The sequence below is a fragment of the Macrobrachium nipponense genome, chromosome 15 (assembly GCF_015104395.2).
Source record: "Macrobrachium nipponense isolate FS-2020 chromosome 15, ASM1510439v2, whole genome shotgun sequence".
NCBI lineage: Eukaryota > Metazoa > Arthropoda > Malacostraca > Decapoda > Palaemonidae > Macrobrachium > Macrobrachium nipponense.
In genome coordinates this window covers 52328732-52352267 of record NC_087208.1, presented here as the reverse complement: position 1 = coordinate 52352267, position 23536 = coordinate 52328732, and the positions used below count along the sequence as shown (strand labels likewise).

General features: G+C 37.8%; 1 protein-coding gene across 11 annotated transcripts in view; it reads right to left on the bottom strand.

Annotated features, from left to right (window-relative positions):
- LOC135194931 (uncharacterized) overlaps positions 1-23536 on the bottom strand; it is a 1136289-nt gene that overhangs the window by 640307 nt on the left and 472446 nt on the right. For all 11 annotated transcript variants that reach the window (XM_064221135.1, XM_064221136.1, XM_064221140.1 and 8 more), the window contains 9 exons: positions 23406-23536; positions 22636-22804; positions 20765-20929; positions 15019-15096; positions 14517-14669; positions 13194-13328; positions 12646-12748; positions 3955-4898; positions 2891-2982 (listed from right to left, as the gene is read on the bottom strand). The exon at positions 23406-23536 is cut by the window's right edge and continues 28 nt beyond it. In XM_064221135.1, coding sequence (XP_064077205.1) covers positions 2891-2982; positions 3955-4898; positions 12646-12748; positions 13194-13328; positions 14517-14669; positions 15019-15096; positions 20765-20929; positions 22636-22804; positions 23406-23536 — 1970 coding nt within the window. The remainder of the gene's footprint in view (positions 1-2890; positions 2983-3954; positions 4899-12645; positions 12749-13193; positions 13329-14516; positions 14670-15018; positions 15097-20764; positions 20930-22635; positions 22805-23405) is intronic.

The window sequence follows — 23536 nt, the reverse complement described above, 5'->3', positions numbered from 1 at the left end:
AACATTTGGTTAAACGTGTTTTGACAGTATCAATTCGTTAAACATTTGGTATATGACGTTTAGACGGTATCAATTTGTTAACCATTTGGTTAATCGTGTTTTGACTTTATTAATTCGTTAACCATCTGGCAAATGACGTTTTGACGGTATCAATTCGTTAAACATTTGGTTAATCACGTTTTGACGGTGTCAATTCCTTAAACATTTAGGAAATCACGTTTGACGGTATCAATTCATTATACATTTAGTAAATTGCGTTTTGACGGTATCAATTCGTTACATATTCGGTAAATTAGAGTTTTGACGGTATTGATATTCGTTAAACATTTGGTAAATCACGTTTTGTTGCTATCAATATTCTTTACATATCTGGGAAATCACGTTTTGACGCTATCAATTCATCAAACAAAGTTCTGACACTAGTACTGTTAATATACAGAAAACAATAATTAACTCTGTCTGAAAACGTACACTGTTTTTACAATGATTATTATTCAGAAGATGAACCCTATTCATATGGAACGAGCCCACCACAGGGGCCACTGACTTGAGATTCAAGCTTCCAAAGAATATATGTTGCTCATTAGGAAGTAAGAGAAGGAAAGGAAATACGGAAAGAAGAGCCCTTCCTTATTTTAAAAGAAAAAATAAATTTAAAAATCAATAAATACATGAAAATGTATTACAATGCAAGGAGAACGACATTAAGGTAGTAAAGCATGCATCTTTGCTTGAACTTTTGAAATTCTAGCAAAATAAAAGAAAAAGATATAGAAATTACTCTAAATCAGGGTATGGCACTCTATATGAAACAGTTTAAGACTTGCAAATTTTTGGGCAAAGCATATTTTCAAGATAATTTGGGACTGTGATCCCATATCGGACCCTTATATAAGTATGTTGAATAATGTTACCTTGGTCTGGTCTTCGGAAAGGGACGTACATTCCCTATTGACGGGACTTGTCGTCTCACCCTTCTCTCATATCATAGTCTTTCTTTAAAGTATAAATAATCCAGCTGTAAGTACTGCCAATGGCCATAATCAAGGCATCGTCTGATACATTTACATTTGTCACCGAGTCGATAATCCAATCCGTCTGATCGCTCATACAAAAATAAAAATTGTTACTGCAAACATCATCATCCAATTAATTCTGAATTTATCAAATATGAATGTTACTAGTCACCCTGTCTTACTGCAGCCAAACGAGACTAGTCACCCTGTCTTACTGCGGCCAAACGAGAATTCCAGACTGAGTTTATATATATATATATATATATATATATATTATATATATATATATATATATAATATATATAGATAGATAGATAGATAGATAGATAGATAGATATATATATATATATATATATATATATATACATATTATATATTTATCTACTATATATATAATATATATATCTATTATTTATATGTATTATATATATAGATATCTATAAAATATATATATCTATATATATATATATATATATATAATATATATATATATATATATATATATATCATCCCAAATGAGATTATGCTCTCGCTCAGAAGTCTTTCCTATTACCATACTTTCTTTAATCAGGTTAGCTAAATTTAGTATTCTAACTCGTACTTGGAATTATCTCAACAGTTCGAAAAGAACAAACAATCTTCACAAATAAAAGACAATCTTCCATACCATTAAAAATCCTGGCACACCATCAGGCCAAACAGTCCTCTTTGAAAATTTATTCAATCAGCTTGTAAACATTTACGCTAGTTCGTCTTCTCCCAAACGTTGCGAACAAAGAAAACGTTCACTTTGACTTTACCCTGGACTATCCTAATAATAATTCGCTAGCAATTCGAATTTCGGCGGTGTAAGAAAGTTCATCTGTAGGTTATTCGCAGTTGAAATCTTTATGATACGAAGAATGGCTATAAATCGTTTTTTAAACTATTTTTATAAAAACCTTGGCTACATGAAAGAATAAATCCTAGAAAACGTTTAACCAAACAAATACAACTCTACGGCAGAGGACTTGATTGCCAAACGTTTGTAAATATCTTGAATATATTAACATTGTAAAATACTGAGTAACTATACATACACACATATATATATATATATATATATATATATATATATATATATATATATATATATATATATATATATATATATATATATATATATACATATATATACACTACCCAACTTCCACACGTGAAGTGAATGGGCTCCCTTTTGTAGAGCTGCTATCCAATATTTCCACATCAACATCGACAGTAATAGCCTTTCACAGTCTTCAAAAAACTGCGTTGGAAAGATATTTATATGCAGCTCAGTGTCATGAAATTCGTGACAAACATCTCCCACAGGGGATTACCACTTACTACTACAGGTTCTTCAGTAAGCTAATGACAGCCTAGGTGTGTGACTTGGTAATAATGATACTGTATTCAGAAAAACATAATCTCTTGCAGTACAGTCAACACCCTATACACTGCAAATTTTCCAAACTTTCAACAGTTCGTAACTTCGACAACTGCAGAAGATGTTAGCCATGGATCAAGCTAACTTGTTTTCTGTTTTTGAACATACAGGTACAATAACACTAATTATTCAGCATCGAAATAATACCCCATAAGCAGGATTATACTAAGAAAACAGTAAAGTAAACAAAAGAGACAGAAAATGGGAACAATTATTTACACCACAAAACCTGCAGTAATGATATTACATTTGTGAGGGCATTAAACGTCATTTTGCACTGACGAGCAACCATTAATACTATAAATTCACATAAGCATGCAAAATAAATTAACTTACCCATTCTCTCATTCTCAACAATCGAAGGAAATTTTGTTTCTTAAAATAATAAAAACTTAATTTGAGTACTCACCTAAAAACGTCTCCAGAGACATGACTTGCAAGACGGAATATTCTGATCATCAGGACGTAATTTGCTTCCACTTCATCCTGAGCTTCCGACAACTGTGGGACAAAACATTTCTGAGTCATGAAGCTATTTGGTAAATAATAAAGAAGAGGGAAAGAAACAAGATGAGGGAATGAAACAAACATAAAAAAAAGATATCGAACAAGGAGAAAGCCATGTCTTTTCTTTAAGTGGAATAAAAGATTTAGCCCAGAGGCCATTTGCTGGTACCTATGGGAAACCGAGAGTGAGAAGGCTTTAAGATGTAACATGAGGAATATGTGTACAGTATATTCAATACTATTCAAAGCCAAATAAAACCGTAGGTAGAGAAACAGAATCCTACAAGCACAACAAGAGACCCTACAGGGAAAGCAGCAAAGCACAGAAATGAAAAAGTAAAAGAATAAACCATTAGAAAGAATATCACAGAAAAACAAGAAAACAACTATGTAAGAAAAGTAAAAACAAATAATTATCAAGCTGTGAACCCATCACATGTAAACCTGTTAAACAAAAGGCCTTTTGTACCAAGTCTGAATTTATGAAGTTCTAACAATTCAACTACAAGACCAGGAAGATTGTTCCCCAGTTTGATCATAACATGAATTAAATGTCTGGAAAACAATAAGTAAATGTTTGGGAAATGGAGCAGTATTGAACCTCACAGAATTTAACTTTGTTAAAATTAACTACACAGTGGATGGTATAGTCTGGGAAGATCTGAATACAAAGGATATCAAGCAAGCAAACTGAGCCCTTTGAATGACAGTGCTAGAAAATATTATCAAGACAAGATAAGGGGTGAGAAATGTAATAGAACTCTAGGTTTTGTCCAGCAATTTGAAATGAGTCAGCAGTTCAAGACTAAACTAATTTGATAACTGATTTTATTGTTGCATAATGCTGTTATAATTTTCTTACATCGTTACCCTACTAGTAATTCTAGTTTAGTTCTTCATTCCTCCGTAAAAAGATATGTTGCAGGCCATATACTGCATCATAGAGAGAAATAATTTTCAGCTTACCTGCTGTTTCACTTTCTTTAAAAGTCTGTCTTTTTCACGCACTTGATTCGTGAGCCTCATTAAACGGCTCTGCTTCATGAAAGCCTCAGCCTCGACATCAACACCGCACTCATCGAGCTCAGCATCGCGGGCTGAGCGTGGTGTGCTGACTCGGCTAACTTGTGGAAGCTCCAATGTAGCAGTGACTTCTAAGGTATCTTTCGAAATGTCTGATTCCTCATAGTCCAAACCCCCACTGAGCACAACTCCCTTGTTCATGGTTTGTTCGTTGGAACTCGTTTCTTCATTCTTTTTGTCCAATATGTCACTTTTACTACTGTACATAGGCTGATAACCTAGAGTTACGATACCGTACCCAGGATCTTGTTCGAAACCACTATCAAGCACATCTGAGGCATTACAGCTTTGAGGTAGCGAGCCTGTTAAGCACTCTGAGGCATCCTCAGATATCACGTCAGTAACATTATCACTATCTTCCTCCGTAGAAATTAAATTACTGTTGCTATCGAGTCTATCATCACCTGATTCAACAAAAAGCCTGTTGATAATTTTACTGTCCCTCAAATAGTTATAGTCATGATTTGGCTTACTTCTCTTCGATTTCATGTTGCCCTCCTCACCTTCCAACTCGCACTCTTTCGCTGAGGTGCTCCTCTTACTCTCTGACGAATAGGAGGGACTGGGGGAAAGACTAGAACGTTCAAATTTGTAAATCAAATTTGATACAAGTGACCCGGGGGTCCTAAAACCAGATGAGGGAGTATGGGCATTTGGGCCTTCTAAATTCGCCTCTGGAGATAATGTGCCTGCAGTGCTGTCAGCGGAAGTACGTCTAGATGGCGGTGGAGTTTTTCCAGATGCAAGTCCAGGCAGTGGTGATGAGTGGTCAACCTCCTCCTTCTTCACAATGTTTTGTAAGCCTTTTTCCAACTTTAGTAATTCATCTATTGGAAAACAAAGGAAAGCAATGGTGACAATATAGTAATAAAAAAATACTTTATAAACTATGGTATACTTGTTAAGATATGAAAGGAAAATGAACTTGTGAAATGCAATAGAATGTCAACACCAGTGCATACTGTCAAGTACTTACCAATACCCTTTTTTATGAAAATATGCAATGATTTTTGTCCCAAGACATATCTACCCTCTGTACATTATTCTATTCCGAACTAATTTTGTAAAGCTAGCAATGACACAACACTTAAGATATGCAAGATTTTTCATAAATGTATAACATTTAACTACCATAGACCAATCTTTTCTCCAATGGTACAGAGTATATTGCTAATCTTATGCTACAAAAAAGTAAACTGTGCAGTAGTACATGATAAAACAAGAAACAGAACCCTCAAATATGCTATAAAACCACAGGTGAAGATACTGATACATAAGAACAAAACGAATACAGTGGTCCCCCCGTATTCGCGGGGGATGCGTACCAGACCCCCCCGCGAGTAGTTAGAATCCGCGAATGTTTGGAACCCCTATAAAAACGCTAAAAATGTTTTTTTCATTTAAAATAAGTTTTTAAATATACTTACCTGGTAGTTACATATATATAGCTTAATCCCGCCGATTCGTCGCGCGCACGGCAGAAATTCAAAATTCGCGGCTATCGCCGATAGACGGTCAGGTGACATACCTGTGCTCCCCTCTTTATCCAGGTACCTGGAAACCATTCCCATTTGTCCTCAGAAATTCCATGCCCCTGTTCTCAGAGGGGAGGAGGGAGGGACCTTTATATATGTAACTACCAGGTAAGTATATTTAAAAACTTATTTTAAAATGAAAATAACATTTTTAAATATCTAACTTCCCTGGTAGTTACATATATATAGCTGATTGACACCTTTGGTGGTGGGTTCGAGAACCGCGACACCGTTGGGAATTCGTCAAATTATTAATCGCTACAAATTAGCTGGACTAATAATCTGGTTCTTACCTGATAAGGAAGCTGGCTTTAAAGTTTTCCTGCCTCATTAGCCTGCATTCCTTAAGAGACCCAGCGATCCACCCAAGGGGGCTGTAGAAAAGTCTCTGTGGGGCTGTCAGTACGGTCCTCGACCTTAACCTGACTAAGACCACCACCCTTGCTATCCCCGGTCAAAGCCATGGGACAATGAGCTGAAACCCCAACTGACCGCAACTAACACACTAAAAAACACTAACTTAGACTTGCATCCCAGACTGTGGAAGGTTGCGACAACCTTCACAGACAACCTGTGATACCAAGTTCAAGAAAAAGCAAGGGTATAAAAAAGGTTATGGGTTAGAGGCAGTAGCACCTTCTCCAACTACGGCGCCGAGGCAACGTACGGACCCAGGGAGCAACAATCTTCATATTGGGTTTGTACCTCTTGAGGTAGCAATCTGCGAAGATCGACTTGCTTCTCCAAAAAGTCGCTTCTAAAATAGCCTTCATCGACTTGTTGTGTCGATACGCCATCGAAGTCGCCACAGCTCTTACTTCGTGCGCCTTGACTTTGAGGATTGGGAAGCTTTTCTCATCACAGTTCTGGTGAGCTTCCCTTATCAAGTCTTTGATATAAAGAACGCCAGTGCGTTTTTTCGACAAAGGTAGTGAAGGCTTTTTTACGAACACCAGAGATTGTCCGTCTGTCCTCTTAAGTGTTTGGTTTTCTGTAAATAAAATTTTCTTTAGGGCTCTCACTGGACAAAGTCCTCTCTCCTTTTCCTGTCCTACTAAATGAGACAACCCCGGGATGGTAAAGGATCTAGGCCATGGATGAGAAGGATTCTCATTTTTGGCGAGAAAACCTAGTTGCAGCGAGCAGACTACATTCTCCCCACTGAAGCCTACATTCTTGCTAAAGGCTTGCAGCTCTCCTATTCTCTTGGGTGTTGCCAATGCAACCAGGAATAGAGTCTTCTTAGTAAGGTCCTTCCATGACGCCTTGTCGAGGGGTTCGAACCTACTCGAAGTTAAAAATGACAGAACAACATCCAAATTCCAAGCGGGGGTTGGGTTGGATTGTCCTTCCTTTTAGCTGTCTCGAAAGACCTTATGAGGTCCGAGAGATCCTTGTTTCCTGATACGTCAATGTTCCTATGACGGAAAACGGATGTCAGCATACTGCGGTATCCTTTGATGGTAGAAACCGCTAGTTTCTGTTGGTTTTTTAGAAATAACAAAAAGTCTGCTATTTGAATTATAGAGGTATTGGAAGAGGAAATGTTTTCTAAATCCTTGCACCATTCTCTAAAGACGTCCCACTTAGATTGATATAATTTGATCGTGGACGTCCTCCTCGCTCTTGCGATTGCTCTCACAGCTTCCCTCGAAAAGCCTTTTGCTCTTCTTGCCAGTTTTTCGATAGTAAAAAGGCAGTTAGATTGATGAGCGAGGAGATTTTGATGGTATCTCTCTAAGTGTGGCTGTTTGAATAGATCGCTCCGACAGGGCAACGATCTGGGGGCGTCTACCAGCCATTCCATCACCTCCGTGATCCAGGGTCTCGTGGGCCAAAACGGAGCTATTAGTATCATCCGGGCGTTGACCGATTCCCTGAACTTTTTCAGGACTCTGTCTAGGATCTTGAATGGGGGGAAGGCGTACGCGTTTTAGTCTTTCCCAATCCATGAGGAAAGCGTCCACTGCCACTGCTTCCTGGTCTGGAATTGGTGAGCAATAAACAGGTAGCCTCTTTGTCTTCTGCGTCGCAAAGAGGTCTATTGTCGGTTCTCCCCATAGTTCCCAAAGCCTGTTGCATACCTCGTGATGCAGGGTCCACACCGTCGTGAGAACCTGTCTTTCTCTGCTGAGGAGATCCGCCCTGACGTTCTTCTGTCCTTCTATGAAGCGAGTTAGAAGCGTAATGTTCCTCTCTTTCGCCCACAATAAGAGATCCTTTGCTGCCTCATAAAGGGAGTCCGACCGAGTGCCTCCCTGTTTCTTTATGTAGGCCAACGCCGTGTGTTGTCCGCGTTGACCTGAACTACCTTGTTCTTGACTTCCTCCTGGAAGTGCAGAAGGGCTAAATGAATGGCCGTCAGCTCCTTCATATTGATATGCCATTCTTTTTGATGATCTTGCCATAGACCAGAGATCTCGTCCTTCCCCAGTGTTGCACCCCATCCCACGTCTGATGCGTCTGAATACAACACTAGATCGGGGTTCTTCTGTTGAAGTTTGAGGCCCTCTTGAAGTTTTTTGGGATCGTCCCACCAATTCAAATGATCCTTGATTCCCCAAGGAATTGGAATCCATGTCTCGAGGTCTTGGTCTCTCGTCCAGTAACTTGCAAGATGAAACTGAAGTGGACGAAGGTGTAGTCTTCCCAGGGAGACGAATTGTTCGATCGAGGAAAGGGTCCCCCAGCAGACTCATCCATTCCCTCGCGCAGCGGTCCATCTCCCTAGGAAGAGCTTCACCTTTCTTAAGCATTCTAGAATGCGATTCGGGGCTGGAGAAGCCCGAAAAACCACTGACTGAATCCTCATTCCCAGGTAGATGATGTCTTGTGAAGGAGTCAGTTGTGATTTGTCTAGGTTTACTAACAGCCCCAACTGTTGTGTTAACGTCATAGTTACTTGTAGGTCCTCCAGACACTTTACTTGCGACTTGGTTCTGATTATCCAGTCGTCCAGGTACATCGAAATCCGTACCCCTTCCAGATGTAACCACCGGGATACGTTCGACACCACTCGAGTGAAAACGTAAGGAGCCGTGTTTAGTAAAACCAAAGTGCTCTGAACTGATACGTTTTTGACGGATGAACAAATCTCAGGTATTTCCTGTAATCCCCGGATGGATTGGGACGTGGAAATAAGCGTCCTGCAGGTCTATCGACACCATCCAGTTTCCCCCTTTTTCCCAAACCCCATGTCTGGTGCCTGCTAGGACTGACGCTGCTGTCTCCATAGCAAACTTGACTTTGCTTACGAATTTGTTCAGAGGACTTACGTCCAGAACAGGTCTCCACCCCCCCGAGTTCTTTGGTACCAGAAATAGCCTGTTGTAAAATCCCTCCGAAGAGGTGTTCTCTACTATTTCTAGCGCCGCTTTTGACAGCATCTGATCGACTTGCTCCTGCAGAGCTGTTGCTTTGTTTCCTGAATAAGTGGCTGTCAACTCTAAGGGGATCTTGTATCCTTCCTTAAGCACCTCGATTGTCCATTCGTCCGCTCCCCTTAGTTTCCACTCTTGCCAGTATTGGGAAAGCCTGGCTCCCACTCGTGTCTGGAGGCTGACAAAATCATTTCCTGGGTTTAGGTTGCAGCTTAGGGGTTTTCCTGGGTTGTCCTCCTGCAGCTGTCTTCTGGGTTCCTCTCGCAAAAGCCTTCCCACGAAAGGGCTGACGCGTGGGAGGAGTCTCCTTCTCCTTCCTGGCTAAAAAGTTAGCCGGAAGTACCTTCCTAGCAGTCCTGGTGATCAAGTCTTGCGTTGCTTGTTGCGCAAGAGCAGCCGACAAGTCCTTTACCAGCTCTGAAGGGAATAGCTGTTTCGTTAACGGAGCATATAAAAGCTCTGACTTCTGTGCTAAAGTCACTCCCGACGAAAGAAAGGAACAAAACATAGCCCTCTTCTTAAGAATGCCAGCTGCAAAAAGGGCCATTAGCTCAACAGTGCTGTCCCTTACCGCCTTATCGAGATAGGCAATCAAATGCAACAGTGTCTCGTTCTTGATATCCGACACATCAGCGAGAGCTCCAAGAGTCCAATCCATTAAGCTGAAGACTTCAATGGTTCTGAAAATGCCTTTCAGCTTGTGGTCTATTTCTGACCCGGACCACATAACCTTAGCCTTGGACATGGCAGTCCTACACGATGCGTCTACAAGCCTGGAAAAGTCCCCTTGGGAGGAAGCAGGAACTCCCAATCCGAGAGCTTCCCCAGTCTCGTACCACACGCTCGATCAAGAGGCCAATCTCGTTGGGGGGAAGGAAAAGGTAGTCCTACCCTGTTCCTTCTTCTTGACAATCCACTCGTTCAGCGTAGACAAAGCTTTCTTGGCCGATCTGGCCAAAACCGTCTTCCTGAAGGAGGAAGACTTCTGAGGTCTGCCCTTCAAAAATTGCGAGGGTGGACTTCGAGGAACTGCTTGCTGGAAGTCTGCCGGATACAAGTCTGCCAAGACCGCAAGTAACCTTTTGAGATCCGCTTCGTGCAGATTTTCTTGCGTCTCAAAGTCCGAGATCTCTTCTAGCGGATTGACATTGTCTGATGTTGAACGAGCGGGAGAATCACATCCATCGTCCTGTCTGTCTGCGTCCTGACTGCGTCCCGCAGCCTGTGACGGAGCGTCACGCTCCTTGACGCTTTCCGTTATGCGTCCAGCTTGCTGCGAGGGAGCGTCTACCCCCGCCGCAGCTTGCAGCGAGTCCGCGTCTTCCCGAGCCGATTCCGATCGTATCCTCTTGACTGGCCCGTTAACGTCCTTGGGTTCTCTCTTGTGCGTCTCTCCTTTCAATCCTTGGATTGAACTTGCGGCGTCAAACAGGGACTAAATGTACTGGGTTGAAGTCCCGACAAGAACGCTGCTTGCGGTGCCTCTTGCTGTTGGGAATGACTGAAGGCGGCACTGCCCGTCCATCTACCGCTTCGGAGACACTAGTAGTGGTCTTTTGTCGACGAGGTGGAGACGCTCTTTGAGACACCTCCCAGTCTGGAGGAGGGGGAGAAGCATGCACCGATGTAAAGCAAACTTCTCCTTCTTCCGAAGAGCTGTGCGTCATGCGTCTCTGTTTCGGAGCGGATGCGTCGTCCTCCTCCGATAAGAACTTCTCCGGCGAGCTCCAATTACTGCACGACGGTTGTTGTAACGCTCTGGGGGACTTGCGTCTCTTGAGGGGTCTTGACTGTAGGGGTTGACGCCAACCGCGTCGAGGTCTTGCGTCATCAGACGAAGATGCAAGCACCGAAAGTCTCTCTTTGTCCGAAACTTCCCTACCTCCTGCCAAAGGGGACGGCCGCCTGTGCGACATCTTGCCTCTTATATTGGCAGGAGAGCAAGGATCCGAACACTTCCTTCTCTCATCTTTCCTGTGGCGAGGTAGAGTGTCCTGGGATGCGTCAACAGGATTACTCGAGGGGATGCCCGTCCGCTGTTTAACGTCTCTCACCTCCCTTAGCCGGTCGACGTTCCTTCTCCCAGGGGTTGGGGAGCATGGAAGAGGTCCAGGGCTAGGAGCATGACAGACACGAACGGACGCACCCTCCACTGCACTATCACTATTACCGAATTTGCGTTGCAAACCCCGCACTGCACCCCACATCACTTCCTTATCCGAAGTAAGGGATTTCACTTGTACCCCTAAGGCAGAAATCGCAGCCATAATATCCTTCATGGTTGGTTCACTTACCTCCGACTCCGTAGGAGGATCTGGTACTACTACCTTAGGATCAAGATTAGGAATATTAGATTTAGATACGTTAGAAGGGGGCAGATTATTAGAAGATCTAGAAGAAAGAACACTAGAAGATCTAGCTCTCCTAATTCTGTCTCTTTCTAAACGTCTCACATATCTATCATAGTCTCTCCATTCTCTCTCCGACAGACTCTCACATTCGTTGCATCTATCTTCAACAGTACAAACGTGTCCTCTGCAATGCTTACAAATTGAGTGAGGATCAAGAGCGGCTTTAGGAAGCCGGGTCTTGCACCCCTTCACACACATTCTCACAACAGAGCCAGCCATCTTGAGAAAACCAAAATCAGAGAAAAAATTCCAAGTCGGAAAACAACAAAGTCTATCAAAGCACAAAGAAAAGCCAAGAATAGTCCAAAATCAGCGAAAGCCATCAACGAAAAAACCAAGAAAAAAATGGGTACTTCACCAATTGTAGCAAACCCAAACAAAGAAGAGCGAATTTCCAAACGTGCTGCCCCGACCGACGGCAGGGAATTTCTGAGGACAAATGGGAATGGTTCCAGGTACCTGGATAGAGGGAGCACAGGTATGATCACCTGACCGTCTATCGGCGATAGCCGCGAATTTTGAATTTCTGCCGTGCGCACGACGAATCGGCGGGATTAAGCTATATATATGTAACTACCAGGGAAGTTAGATATTTAAAAACAGCCTATTTTGTTAGTTAAAAATTGAGAAAAACCACTAAAAATTTTCATACTTGGTTTTTTAATAGTTTTATCACAAAAAGTGCATTTTATGATGAAATTGATAACAAAAACCAGGAATTTGTGGATATTTCTCATAGAAAAATACCGCGAATGCGCGAATAATGCAGGGAAACGTTCCCGAGAGAAATCCGTGAATGTGTGAGTCCGCGAATCCGGAGAACGCGAATACGGGGGATCAACTGTATAAAGTTAAAAATAGTGTTCACGTAATTCTGGGAATTTTCAGCAAAAGGGTGCATAGTGTTGCAAATCCAAATTGCAATGATTCTTCTCCCTCAAGATAATAGATTTTATGCTAAATAATCATATAAATATGATTCTACATCACCATAATGTAAACATACTGCCATAAATGGTGTTCTGCTGCTGAACTGTATACCTAATTGGTTGAGCTAAGTTTACATATATGTGACTGATACAAGAGAAAAATTATATATGCATTTAAGTGCAGTTTAAAGGGACTGAATTATACAGCACATATAGCATGCAAATTAATTAAATATAATACTACCATTCACACTAATACGTACCTAAATATAAAAAATATTCACACTTCACGAGAGAATATTAAGAATATTAAACTTACCATAATGCTTAAGGAAATGAGAATACATGGCAGATTCTTTCTCGTCTTTAAAGCCTTTAGAACTGGAATCATTCTGGTTGTTACTTTCTCTCCACCAATTCAACTGATATGAAAGTAGGAATACAAATTATTCTAATTAATAATAATAGAGTGACCTAAACTTTTTGTTAAGCTGCAAAACAATGAACCTGAGTTGTAAAAGTGATTCAGAATAATGCATGGTACCTAAATGAAAGGTTAAGGTTTCATGAAAGACGTCAAGCTACCATGACTTCATTCTTGGTTTTTAGAAGAGTAAACCAAAGATACTGTTAACTGCATGACATATGAGGCGTTCTTGTAGTATATGAATGAACATCCATGAAATTATATTTTGTCCTTTTCTTCATCAGTCTGTAAGTTCAGTGTGATAACTTTTCACATGAAGTTAATGCACTACCACGTAGCTGATGCAAATTATCACCACTAAACTGTAAAATTGTCTTTTTTTATATACACCTTCAAGTTAATAACCAAAAAGAAAATGACACGTCTAACATGATACTTACAATACTGGTCAAAAATGATAATGAAGAGGCATCTCCTTTCCCAGATGATATGAAAATTCTCTCAGAATGCAAGGATCCAGTTGACATACCTCGTTCAGATTTCCCACAAAATGGAATACAGCCATCGCTTGTACTCTAAAATGATTAAAAATAATTATTTCAAGATTGGAAATTTTAATAATAAACTTTCTCTCAACTTTAGAAACAAGAGACCAAATGTAAGGGATGCATATGAGACACACTAGAATTGGTATTCTTGATGGAATAATCTACCAAGAAATATTGATCCGTAATCTCAATAAAGTATATATCACAATATAACAAGTACAGTAAGTAAATATAAAGGTAACAACAGTCTGGTGAATCCATGGTGTACACAGAAAATAGGTAGCATTTGTAATATAATATTAGTTATAATAAGAAATGCTTTTTTCTGACCCCTCATATAACCTAATAGTGCCCGATACTTATTCAAACTTGAAATTTCTTTTGTTCATTCAGATGGAAGATTCTGAGTTAAATTACGTACACGAGAAAAAAAAGTGTGGTTACCCTAGACAATAATAAAACTAAAAATATATACATTTGTCTGCCAACTGGAACAAGAAAACATATCCTGTATGGTTTTGGCTTACTCCATGTACACCTAAAATAATTATGCAATACATATTTTTTTAAATACATATATCAAAACTCTAATCATGAATTTACAAAATGGTTAAAAGTATTTATACTAAAGAGCATTATACATGCAATATATGATAAAGGCATTTATCAAGGGCTACATAGGCTTGTACATGGAAGTATGGAAACTGAATGGTATGTATTTTATTCAAAAACTAAGATTCCCAGGTTTTTGCTGCATTGGTAACATATAATATAACAAGGAGGATTTTTAATTAATAGTTACAATTTTAGTTTAATAAACAAGAGTATATCTGAAATATTTGCAACCTTGAGTGTTTAGTAATAAGATACTTTAAACATTTTGTTCATCATGTGATGATAGCTGAAGTCAAAACCTTGTCACCTTTCTTCTCCAACTGCACTTCATATTACAAAAGGTTTCAGTATTGCACCATTCAATACTGTGTAATGCACATCAATCAGAAGAGAGACAAATATGGTGATAAAGGCACAGATAATTATTTATTGGTGCAGAGTATTTCTTACACACACACACTGTGATTTTACGTATTCACTACTAATTACTGAATTAGCTCTTATATGGAAAGAGCTCATTTTACAGCAAATAATGAAGCCAACATATTGAGAACTTATAACAAACTTAATGGGGGGAAAAAGGCAAAGAAAAATTCTCACCATCATTTCAATTTCTGAACGTATACTCCCTGGAGTTTCTGTTGCAGGAGGAGTCTTACTACAGGTTGTAAATAATTCAGGAGTCCATGAGGTTTTGCGACTTCTGCTGCTTGTGTTCAACTGAAGATCATCCTCTTCTACCGTCCTATTTACCTGCAAGGAAAATGAAGACCATTTTGTTAGAAAACCAAATACTCAGCCAGAAAGAGGATAAAGCCTATACGGTACATACTGACTAGCACCAAAATAAAATACTGATAGAGAGGATTCATAATTTAAGAATGCTGAAAGTTTGAAATGTAATGATTCAAATAAAATACACTGCAAAATGAAATATTAAAAATTACCATAGCTTTGAAATGACAATTTTTCCTTTCAACAGCCCACTCAAGAGAAAAGAAAGCTAAAATCTCATTAGAGAGCAAACTGTCCTTGAACAAGAATTTTCTTCACAAGGCAAAATTATATTCTGTCATTTTCATAGGAAACTTTATTGGATTACCTCTGCTGGTACTACTGATAACTTCTCTTGGCAATATACAAGCTCTTCTTGTAAATTTTGAAGATCTGCGTGCAATTCCTGGAAAGAGAATAAAATTTACTGCCAACATGATCAATTGACTGGAAAATTCTTAATACTAATTAAAGAAAGGGAAAATAATCTGTATCTGGTATAGTTTTTGGGTATGTCTATTTGGCTAAGCTGTTCAAGCAAGTGAATAATGAATAATGTAGTTTAATGGAATCAGAAATCTCTCTTCAAAAAAAGTACCAAGAACACTACAATTTCATAGTTTTCAAATTGTGTTCAATCCTGTTCCAAACTTGTACGTACTTTGCTGAATATATTCTATCTTTTAATATTCAAGGTCACAGCTGCTAACCTTGATGTCAACTGATATGGTATCATTAGAGGAGAACGTACGCCAAATATCATGTCTCTATCTCTACAGTTCAAAAGTAATAGCCAAGGTCAAGGTCGAGTACAAAATCTACAGAATTTGCAGTGGAAATTTTATCTTTTGGCAGCACTCTAAAGTAACAAGGTAAATAATGAACCAAACAAAAACTTCTTTCAGTTTTTCTTCTGAAGATTGAAAAAGAAACCCACAAAATCACTGTGTAACTTGTTTACTTCTAAGTATTTACATTTAATTTTGCTCCACACTCCAGTAAAATTAAATGTAAATACTTAGAAGTAAACAGTTACACAGTGATTTTGTGGGTTTCTTTTTCAAGGTAAATAATAACAAGGTAAATGTGACCCGTACCAGATAGACAAGATGACCAGTTTGTGGAGTTATAATGACAAAATAGCTTTTCAGATCACCTGACACACATAAATATAAACAAAATCTAGATGGAACACAAATACGAACAATCCCCTTTTATACACAATTATGCACAATGGTCTACCTTGACTGAAATCGCTTCAACCACGGCAGCAAAGTACAATGACAAAAAGCCATTTCTATGTAAGATAGTCAATCACAGTACTAGGCATGAATGAAATCCCTTCAACTGCAAGTGATGACAATTTAAGCTTTAGACACAGATGGACAACTTTCCTTCGTGCTCACCTATGCACGGCAATTTAGCCCTCTTACGCCGACTGGACGTATTTTACGTCGACATTTTTTGTCTCCCGTGTGCCGACTGGACGTATTTACGTCGACTTACAAAAGTTTTTTTTTAACATTCGCGGAAAAAAATACTTAAGGCCTACCAGCCTAAAACTTTTGAATCACGCGCCTTTGGGGATGCTGGGAGTTCACGGATCAAGGTGTTGTTTTGTTTACAATCGTTACGCAGGCGCGCAAGCGCGAATTTCTTTCTTGCCGCACTAAAAAGTATCTGTGACACATCTCGGAAATTATTTCGTCACTTTGACATAATTTTTGTACCATTGTAAATTAGCCATTACATGAAGTATTACATATAAAAATGTGCGCATTTTTATGTAGAATACAACAATAAAATACTCATGATTGTAGCTTTTATCAGTTTTGAGATATTTTCATATAAATAACGATAATTGCCAAAATTTCAACCTTCGGTCAACTTTGACTCTACCGAAATGGTCGAAAAACGCAATTGTAAGCTAAAACTCTTATATTTTAGTAATATTCAATCATTTACCTTAATTTTGCAACTAATTGGAAGTCTCTAGCACAATATTTCGATTTATGGTGAATTTATGAAAAAACTTTTCCTTACGTCGGCGCGGTAACTCTTCCGAAAAAAATCATACATGCGATTGTGGTAATGTTTGCACCATTTTAAAATTAGCCGTTATATAAAGTTTTATATATGGAAATGTGCGCAATTTCATGCACAATACAACTAAAAACAACCCATGGTTGTAGCTTTTAACAGTTTTGAGATATTTTCATATAAATAACGATAATTGCCAAAATTTCAACCTTCGGTCAACTTTGACTCTACCGAAATGGTCGAAAAACGCAATTATAAGCTAAAACGCTTATATTCTAGTAATATTCAAGCATTTACCTTCATTTTGCAACAAATTGGAAGTCTCTAGCACAATATTTCGATTTATGGTGAATTTATGAAAAAATAACATTTTCTTTACGTCCGCGCGGTAACTCTTCCGAAAAAATCATACGTGCGATTGTGGTAATGTTTGCACCATTTTAAATTAGCCGTTATATAAAGTTTTATATATGAAAATGTGCGCAATTTCATGTAGAATACAACAAAAAATAATTGAAGGTTGTAGCTTTTCTCATTTTGAAATATTTGCATATAAATCACGATAAATAGAAAAGAAAAAAAACCACGTTCGGTCAACTTTGACTCTACCGAAATGGTCGAAAAACGCAATTGTAAGCTAAAACTCTTACAGTCTAGTAATATTCAGTCATTTATCTTCATCTTGAAACAAATTCGAAGTCTCTAGCAAAATATTTAGATTTATGGTGAATTTAAAAAAAAATCTTTCCTTCCCTCCGCGCGCGGATTCTCCGCCACAGATCTCCGAATTATGAGTAAGGACAATTCTCGGAATATTTGCTCAGTTTCATATTAGGCATTTCATAGAGTTTTATATATGAAAATGTGCGCAATTTCATGTAGAATAAAACAAAAAATATTTGAAGGTTGTAGCTTTTCTTATTTCCGAAATAATTGCATATAAAAAAAATATATATAAAAAAATTCGACATTCGGTCAACTTTAACTCGTCAGATATGGTCAAAAACTGCAATTGTAAGCTAATACTCTTACAGTATAGTAATATTCAATCATTTGTCTTCATTTTGAAAGAAAGAAATTGGAAGTTCTCTAGGACAATTTATTTAGAGTTTTAATGGTGAATTTTTGTTTGAAAAAAATATTTGTTTACGTCCGCGCGTTACGAATTCATGCATTATTTTGTGATAATATTTTCTCTGTGTTGCTTTATCGTTTTACAATGTGTTATATACCAAAATGATCGCAATTTAGTGTACATTACAACGAAAAAAAAATTAACTTGTTACCTTTAACCGTTTTGCGCACAGCGCGATTTGAATACAATTATATATGAAATTTCGTTTTTGCGCTATCATATATCGCATTATTTATATATGGTAATGATAATTTTTTTCATTTCTGATGGTTGCATACTAAACTCCAGGCAATGAAAAAAAAGGAGCCAAAAATGAACTCTTAATCTTGAAAACTAAGACGCGCTGTGATTTTTTGAAAAAAATATTTTTTCCTCTTCCGCGCTCACTCTGAAACACCTCCGGCACACGGGAGACAATTTTTTTTTTTTTTTTACCACTTCGGCGTAAGAGGGTTAGTATCAAGTTTTTATTGACATGGTATAACACGACGACATACCATCAAGCAGACATACAGGCTGATGGAGAAAAAATAAGATCTACTACAGTTTTCACTCTCAACCAATCCACAGTCAGTATGGGACTAACAGTAATGACAAAGCTATGGCAAGTGGTGCAGTGCAATAAGATTACTGTCAATTGTTTTCAATTTAAGTCCATTTGCTGTTATCAAATCTAGCAACAGAATGTGGTGAAGGTAACCTGTAAACAAACATCCCACAAATCTCAGAGTTCCTTATAAATTAATATGGAAAAAGTAATGCTATAAGGCAATCATCCAATTACCTAAACTAATAGCGACAAAACAATGAAATATATTTTTGATTGGTTGAGTGGAAACCATTATTTCTATAATATCAGTGCAACTAAATAACAGATTTAAAAAAATTTCTTTGCAGTGAAAATATGCATGAAAATAAATAAGAGCTTGCATGAAATAGTAGTAGTGACATCGACTTCTTTCTCATTGATGGAATAAATAAATATTTCAAATTGATATTGGTAATCAAATTAGTACCGACAACCCTTTTCACACGTTAAGCAAAAGATCCCTGACCCAATAATTAAATTACCTATGTATACTGTACATAGGTAATTTAATTATTGGGGAACAGCATTACAATATATAATCCTGCACAAACATTATTAAGTATTTTTAACTTAAACCCTAATACCAACTGAAAACAAACTTGTAGAGAAAAATGCACAGTACTTCTTCAATAAGTCACAACATTACCTGAAAAAATGTAGAGAATTTGCCTCATAAGCAAAACTTCTTCAGTGAGTAAGTAAAAAAAAATTTTTTTTTTTCAAATGACTATGAAACAAGTAAAATATCAGAACCTTATAAAACACAGCACTGATATAACACAAACTTGTACCAATCCATTCAGGCACATACTGAGTCAAATTACAAACCTATCTTGAACGAACAACACCAAAACAGTCCCACTATATCATGTGGTCTGCCAAAAAATAAGTAACCTATCTGGACTGAGACTCTCCACAAAACACTTACTGCCACTTGACCTATCTTATCTGAAGATAAAGTATGTAATAAGTATCATCAAATACTTCCCTATCACGACTAAACTTCAGAAGAGCTTTTATATGAGAGTTTTATAATCACAGTTAATTGAAAAGCAAATACTTCAAATTCCTGGCAGAGTAAAAATAGGTCCAAAGAACAAAGAAATCATACAGACAATAGATACTTGACCCTTCTATTTTACCAAGCAACCTAATTGAGATTAAATCCTGGACGATTTTTCCTTTTCATTGCAATACATTAAATTTTCATACTGATAATTTCTTTTACTTTTTCCTTGTGAGTTTTTCAATTTTACCAAATCATTTTTTTTCTTTCCTTTTTTTACAAAGCATAACTTTCAACCAAAAAGCAGTACTAAAACCTCTAGCAATACTTTGCTCAACAATATTGTTTTTTCTTTTACCATGATTACAGGTCATTTTTTTACTATAAAAACATTTGGTTTTTGTTATATATACCATGTTGTATTAATGAAAATTATGTCAATATCTTTAGACTTCTCTTGCGCATGGTTTGGGGGTTGCTTAGCATTATGATAAGATTAGTATATCCTAAACTTTTGTTTGTTGATTCGGTTCAACTTAGTTTCCTTGATTCGTTTGCAGTTTTTTCCCTTTTAATCTTCCCACTCCCTATGTTCCTACTCATACGGGTTACACATAAATACTGTAAATCATAAATCTGAAGGTGATTACGTGTACAGAAAAACAGAGTAGTCACTGAGATTCTTGCCTTCTAGATACTTAATCGAGGGTAAATAAACCTCTTTGTCATGAAAACTTAAAAAATCCACCACTCTATATTATTATCAGTACATGTTATTACAAACCCAGTTGCAACGCAAGCTGGAATCCTACAAGCCTAATAATGATACCTATCCATTGCATCACATTAATAGATACATTGTTTGAGGGTGAATTTCTCCATTAATTTACTTTTTGGTTTAAAATCTTTTAGAGGTTTATGTCTCAGAAACCAATCAGAAAAGGCCAATTGAAGATAGTGTAGTTGAAAAGACATAACCTATGGCTAATAAAAATAACGTGTTCCTGTCTGTTGAAATATTAACAGCCTGACTGTTTCTCACATTAAATAACTTTTATTTCTATCCATACGCCAATACACTTTACATCTTAAAAATTCGACCATAATTTAAGTGTTGCAGTCAGCTATACTGCTACAATTTCCGTAATAGTGAAGTTTGCCCTCCAAACCTGGATTTTCACCTGAAGAAAACGTCCACAGACGTTATCGACAGAGAAAACGATACTACACATCTGAGCATGATAAACTTAACGGGCACTACTTTCGCCACTGAAAGCGTTTTTTGACATTTTGACAACACTTACCTTATTCTCTTCCCGTAAGTTTTCTGCAATCTTCGCTTCCTCGCTCAGCCTGGTCTTATACTGATCTATCATCTGTCTGAAGGAAGCAGCGTCACTCTCTCTTTCTTTGACCAGGTCACACACCCGCTGTCTTGCCCTGTAGTTCTCTTCTTGGCAGCATTTCAACTGAAAAGAGGTCATGCGAGGTCAGGCACGATGATATACGAACTCGTTATTCTTCTCTTGACATTAATATGAGGATGATGGGTATCATAGTAAACAAATATCATACCTAAATCATGTCAAATACAGCAAACCCTTCATGGAAAAAAATATCATACCTAAATCTGGTCAAACACTGCAGGATCTTCCATTTAACAGAAAATATGCAGTTCCAAAATGCATAAAATTGTCAACATCACACTGTAACATGGAATATGAGGAAAATTTACATTAGATCGAAACCCCATTATTATATACTGAAGTGGGAGCCAAAAGGTTTAGTTGTTAACACACAGGATGGGTCATTTGATGGCGAAAACATGCATGCTTTTAAAATAAAGGAAGTAGTCAATATAACACTAGACACATAATATATTTGACAATATCAGTATCGAAACAAACCTTGATCCCTTATACTGTTAAGCTCACAGGACCCCTTTATACCAGATTTCCGTAAATTCTATTTTAAAAGGTATCCTATATCCTGCAAGAAATCCTATGCAAAAGTAGTTTTACGACAAAGCAATGAAAATAAACATCAGTTCCAGGAATATCTTACATGAAATTGTAGAAATCTAACAGCACTTCTTCATCATGTTTCTCTTATACATATCTAAATAACATTGTCGCCCGAGTGAAAATACTGGTGCCAATTTTTGGGAGCAAGATCACGAAAATACGAGTCTTCACTCTTGCCATCACTGCTCAGTAAACCCAGCCACCATGAGGAAAAAGGTGCTAAAAATGTGATGGTGTTTATTACGCAAATGTCGCAAACGGGGACAAACTGATATCTATTATGTCAAAGACGCTGAGATGGACGAGACGAGACTTTCTCGAGAGACTCCTAAATTATCTTCAAACGAGCATCTCCACTAATACACAATGTTCAATGTTTTCAAACGATCCAGTCGCATATAAAAATCGGAAAAAAAAGTTGAGACACGAAAATAAAGTCCAAGCAAACGAATAATACATAAATACGTGGTTAAAATTTAATAAAAGAGAACAATACAATTCCCAGTTTTATGTCAGAAGTGGTGACCCCAAAAGTGTGGCCCAATTTCAGACCGAGTAATTATAAAAATGGACAATAGGGAGTTAAAAGAGAGAAGTTATACAACTGAACAAACTGGGTCTGTCAACCACGAAATTAAACTAAGGTAAAAAGAGATACACGCCACCTTTTTAACAAACAAAGAAAAGTAAAAAATACCACCTTTTTAATCGATATAAAGTTAAATATACACACCACCTTTTCAACAACCATGAAGTTAAGTAATAGAGATGCAAACAAACTTTTGAACAAACATGCAGTAAAGTGAAATATACACACCACCCTTTCAACAAACATGAAGATATACACACCACCCTTTCATGAAGCATAAGAAATAAAGACCGCCTTTTGAACAAACATGAAATAAAATCAAACAAATACACACCACCTTTTAACAAACATGAAGTAAAGTAAAATATACGCACCGCCCTTTCAACAAACCTGAAGTAAAATCAAACAAATATACACCACCTTTTAACAAACATGAAGTAAAGTAAAATATAAGCACCACCCTTTCAACAAAACATGAACTAAAGTAAAAACAGATATACACTCCACTTCCAACCAGCATAAACTAAACAGAGGAAGCAGAAGGACTCCTCCCAACCCTTACCTCTATTTCAGCATCTTCAATTTTCGAAGCCAGACTGAATTTCTCTTTCTTGAGGACGTAGACCTGCGCCTCGGCACTCTGCCTCGCCTCGCGTTCATTGTCCAGCAGGCACTGCAGTTCCTTGATGTCCTCCTCGAGTTTTTCCTTGTCCTTCACCTGGTGCTGGAAGCTGTTTCGAGGACAGAGTGAGACCAGGATTCAGTATTGATTAAGCGAAATACCTAGACAATGACAATTTCATTTGGTAGAGTGCAAAATAGCTGCTGTTAAATCATACATAACTACTGGTGCTGAAAGCTGTTTTGAGGAGAGAGCGAGACCAGGATTTAGTATCTGATAAGGTGAATTGCCTAGACAATGACAAAATCACTTGAAAGAATGCTAAATAGCTGCTGTTAAATTATACATACTACAGCGATGGGGAATTTCTGTAGAATAGTTCTGTTTTAAGACTTAAGGCATACTTGCAAGTTCTGTTTTAAGAGGTAAGATGTCTATTAATTTTAAAAGGTAAAATAATTATTATTTTGAGATAATTCAAAGAGAGTTCTGTTTAAGACTTGAGAAAAAATAATTGATACTATTTTGAGATAATTCAATGACAGTTCTGTTTAAGATGTGAGGGAAAAAATAATTGTTTTTATCTGAAAAAAAATGATATAGGAATACTGGACTAACTCCACATCCAACAGGCTGCTGCTGTTTTTACATAAAACACACATTTCAAGCAAAAACTCGTATCACAACCTGAGACCCGATAGAAGCCTCACCTCTTGAGGGCCCCCTCGAGATCCAGGCAGTGTTTCCTGAGACTATTGTTGGCATCTTCGCAGACGTGGATCTGGGCGTTGAGCTCAGCATTGCGTTCAACCAGATGACGTCTGGTCAGCTCCAACTCCCT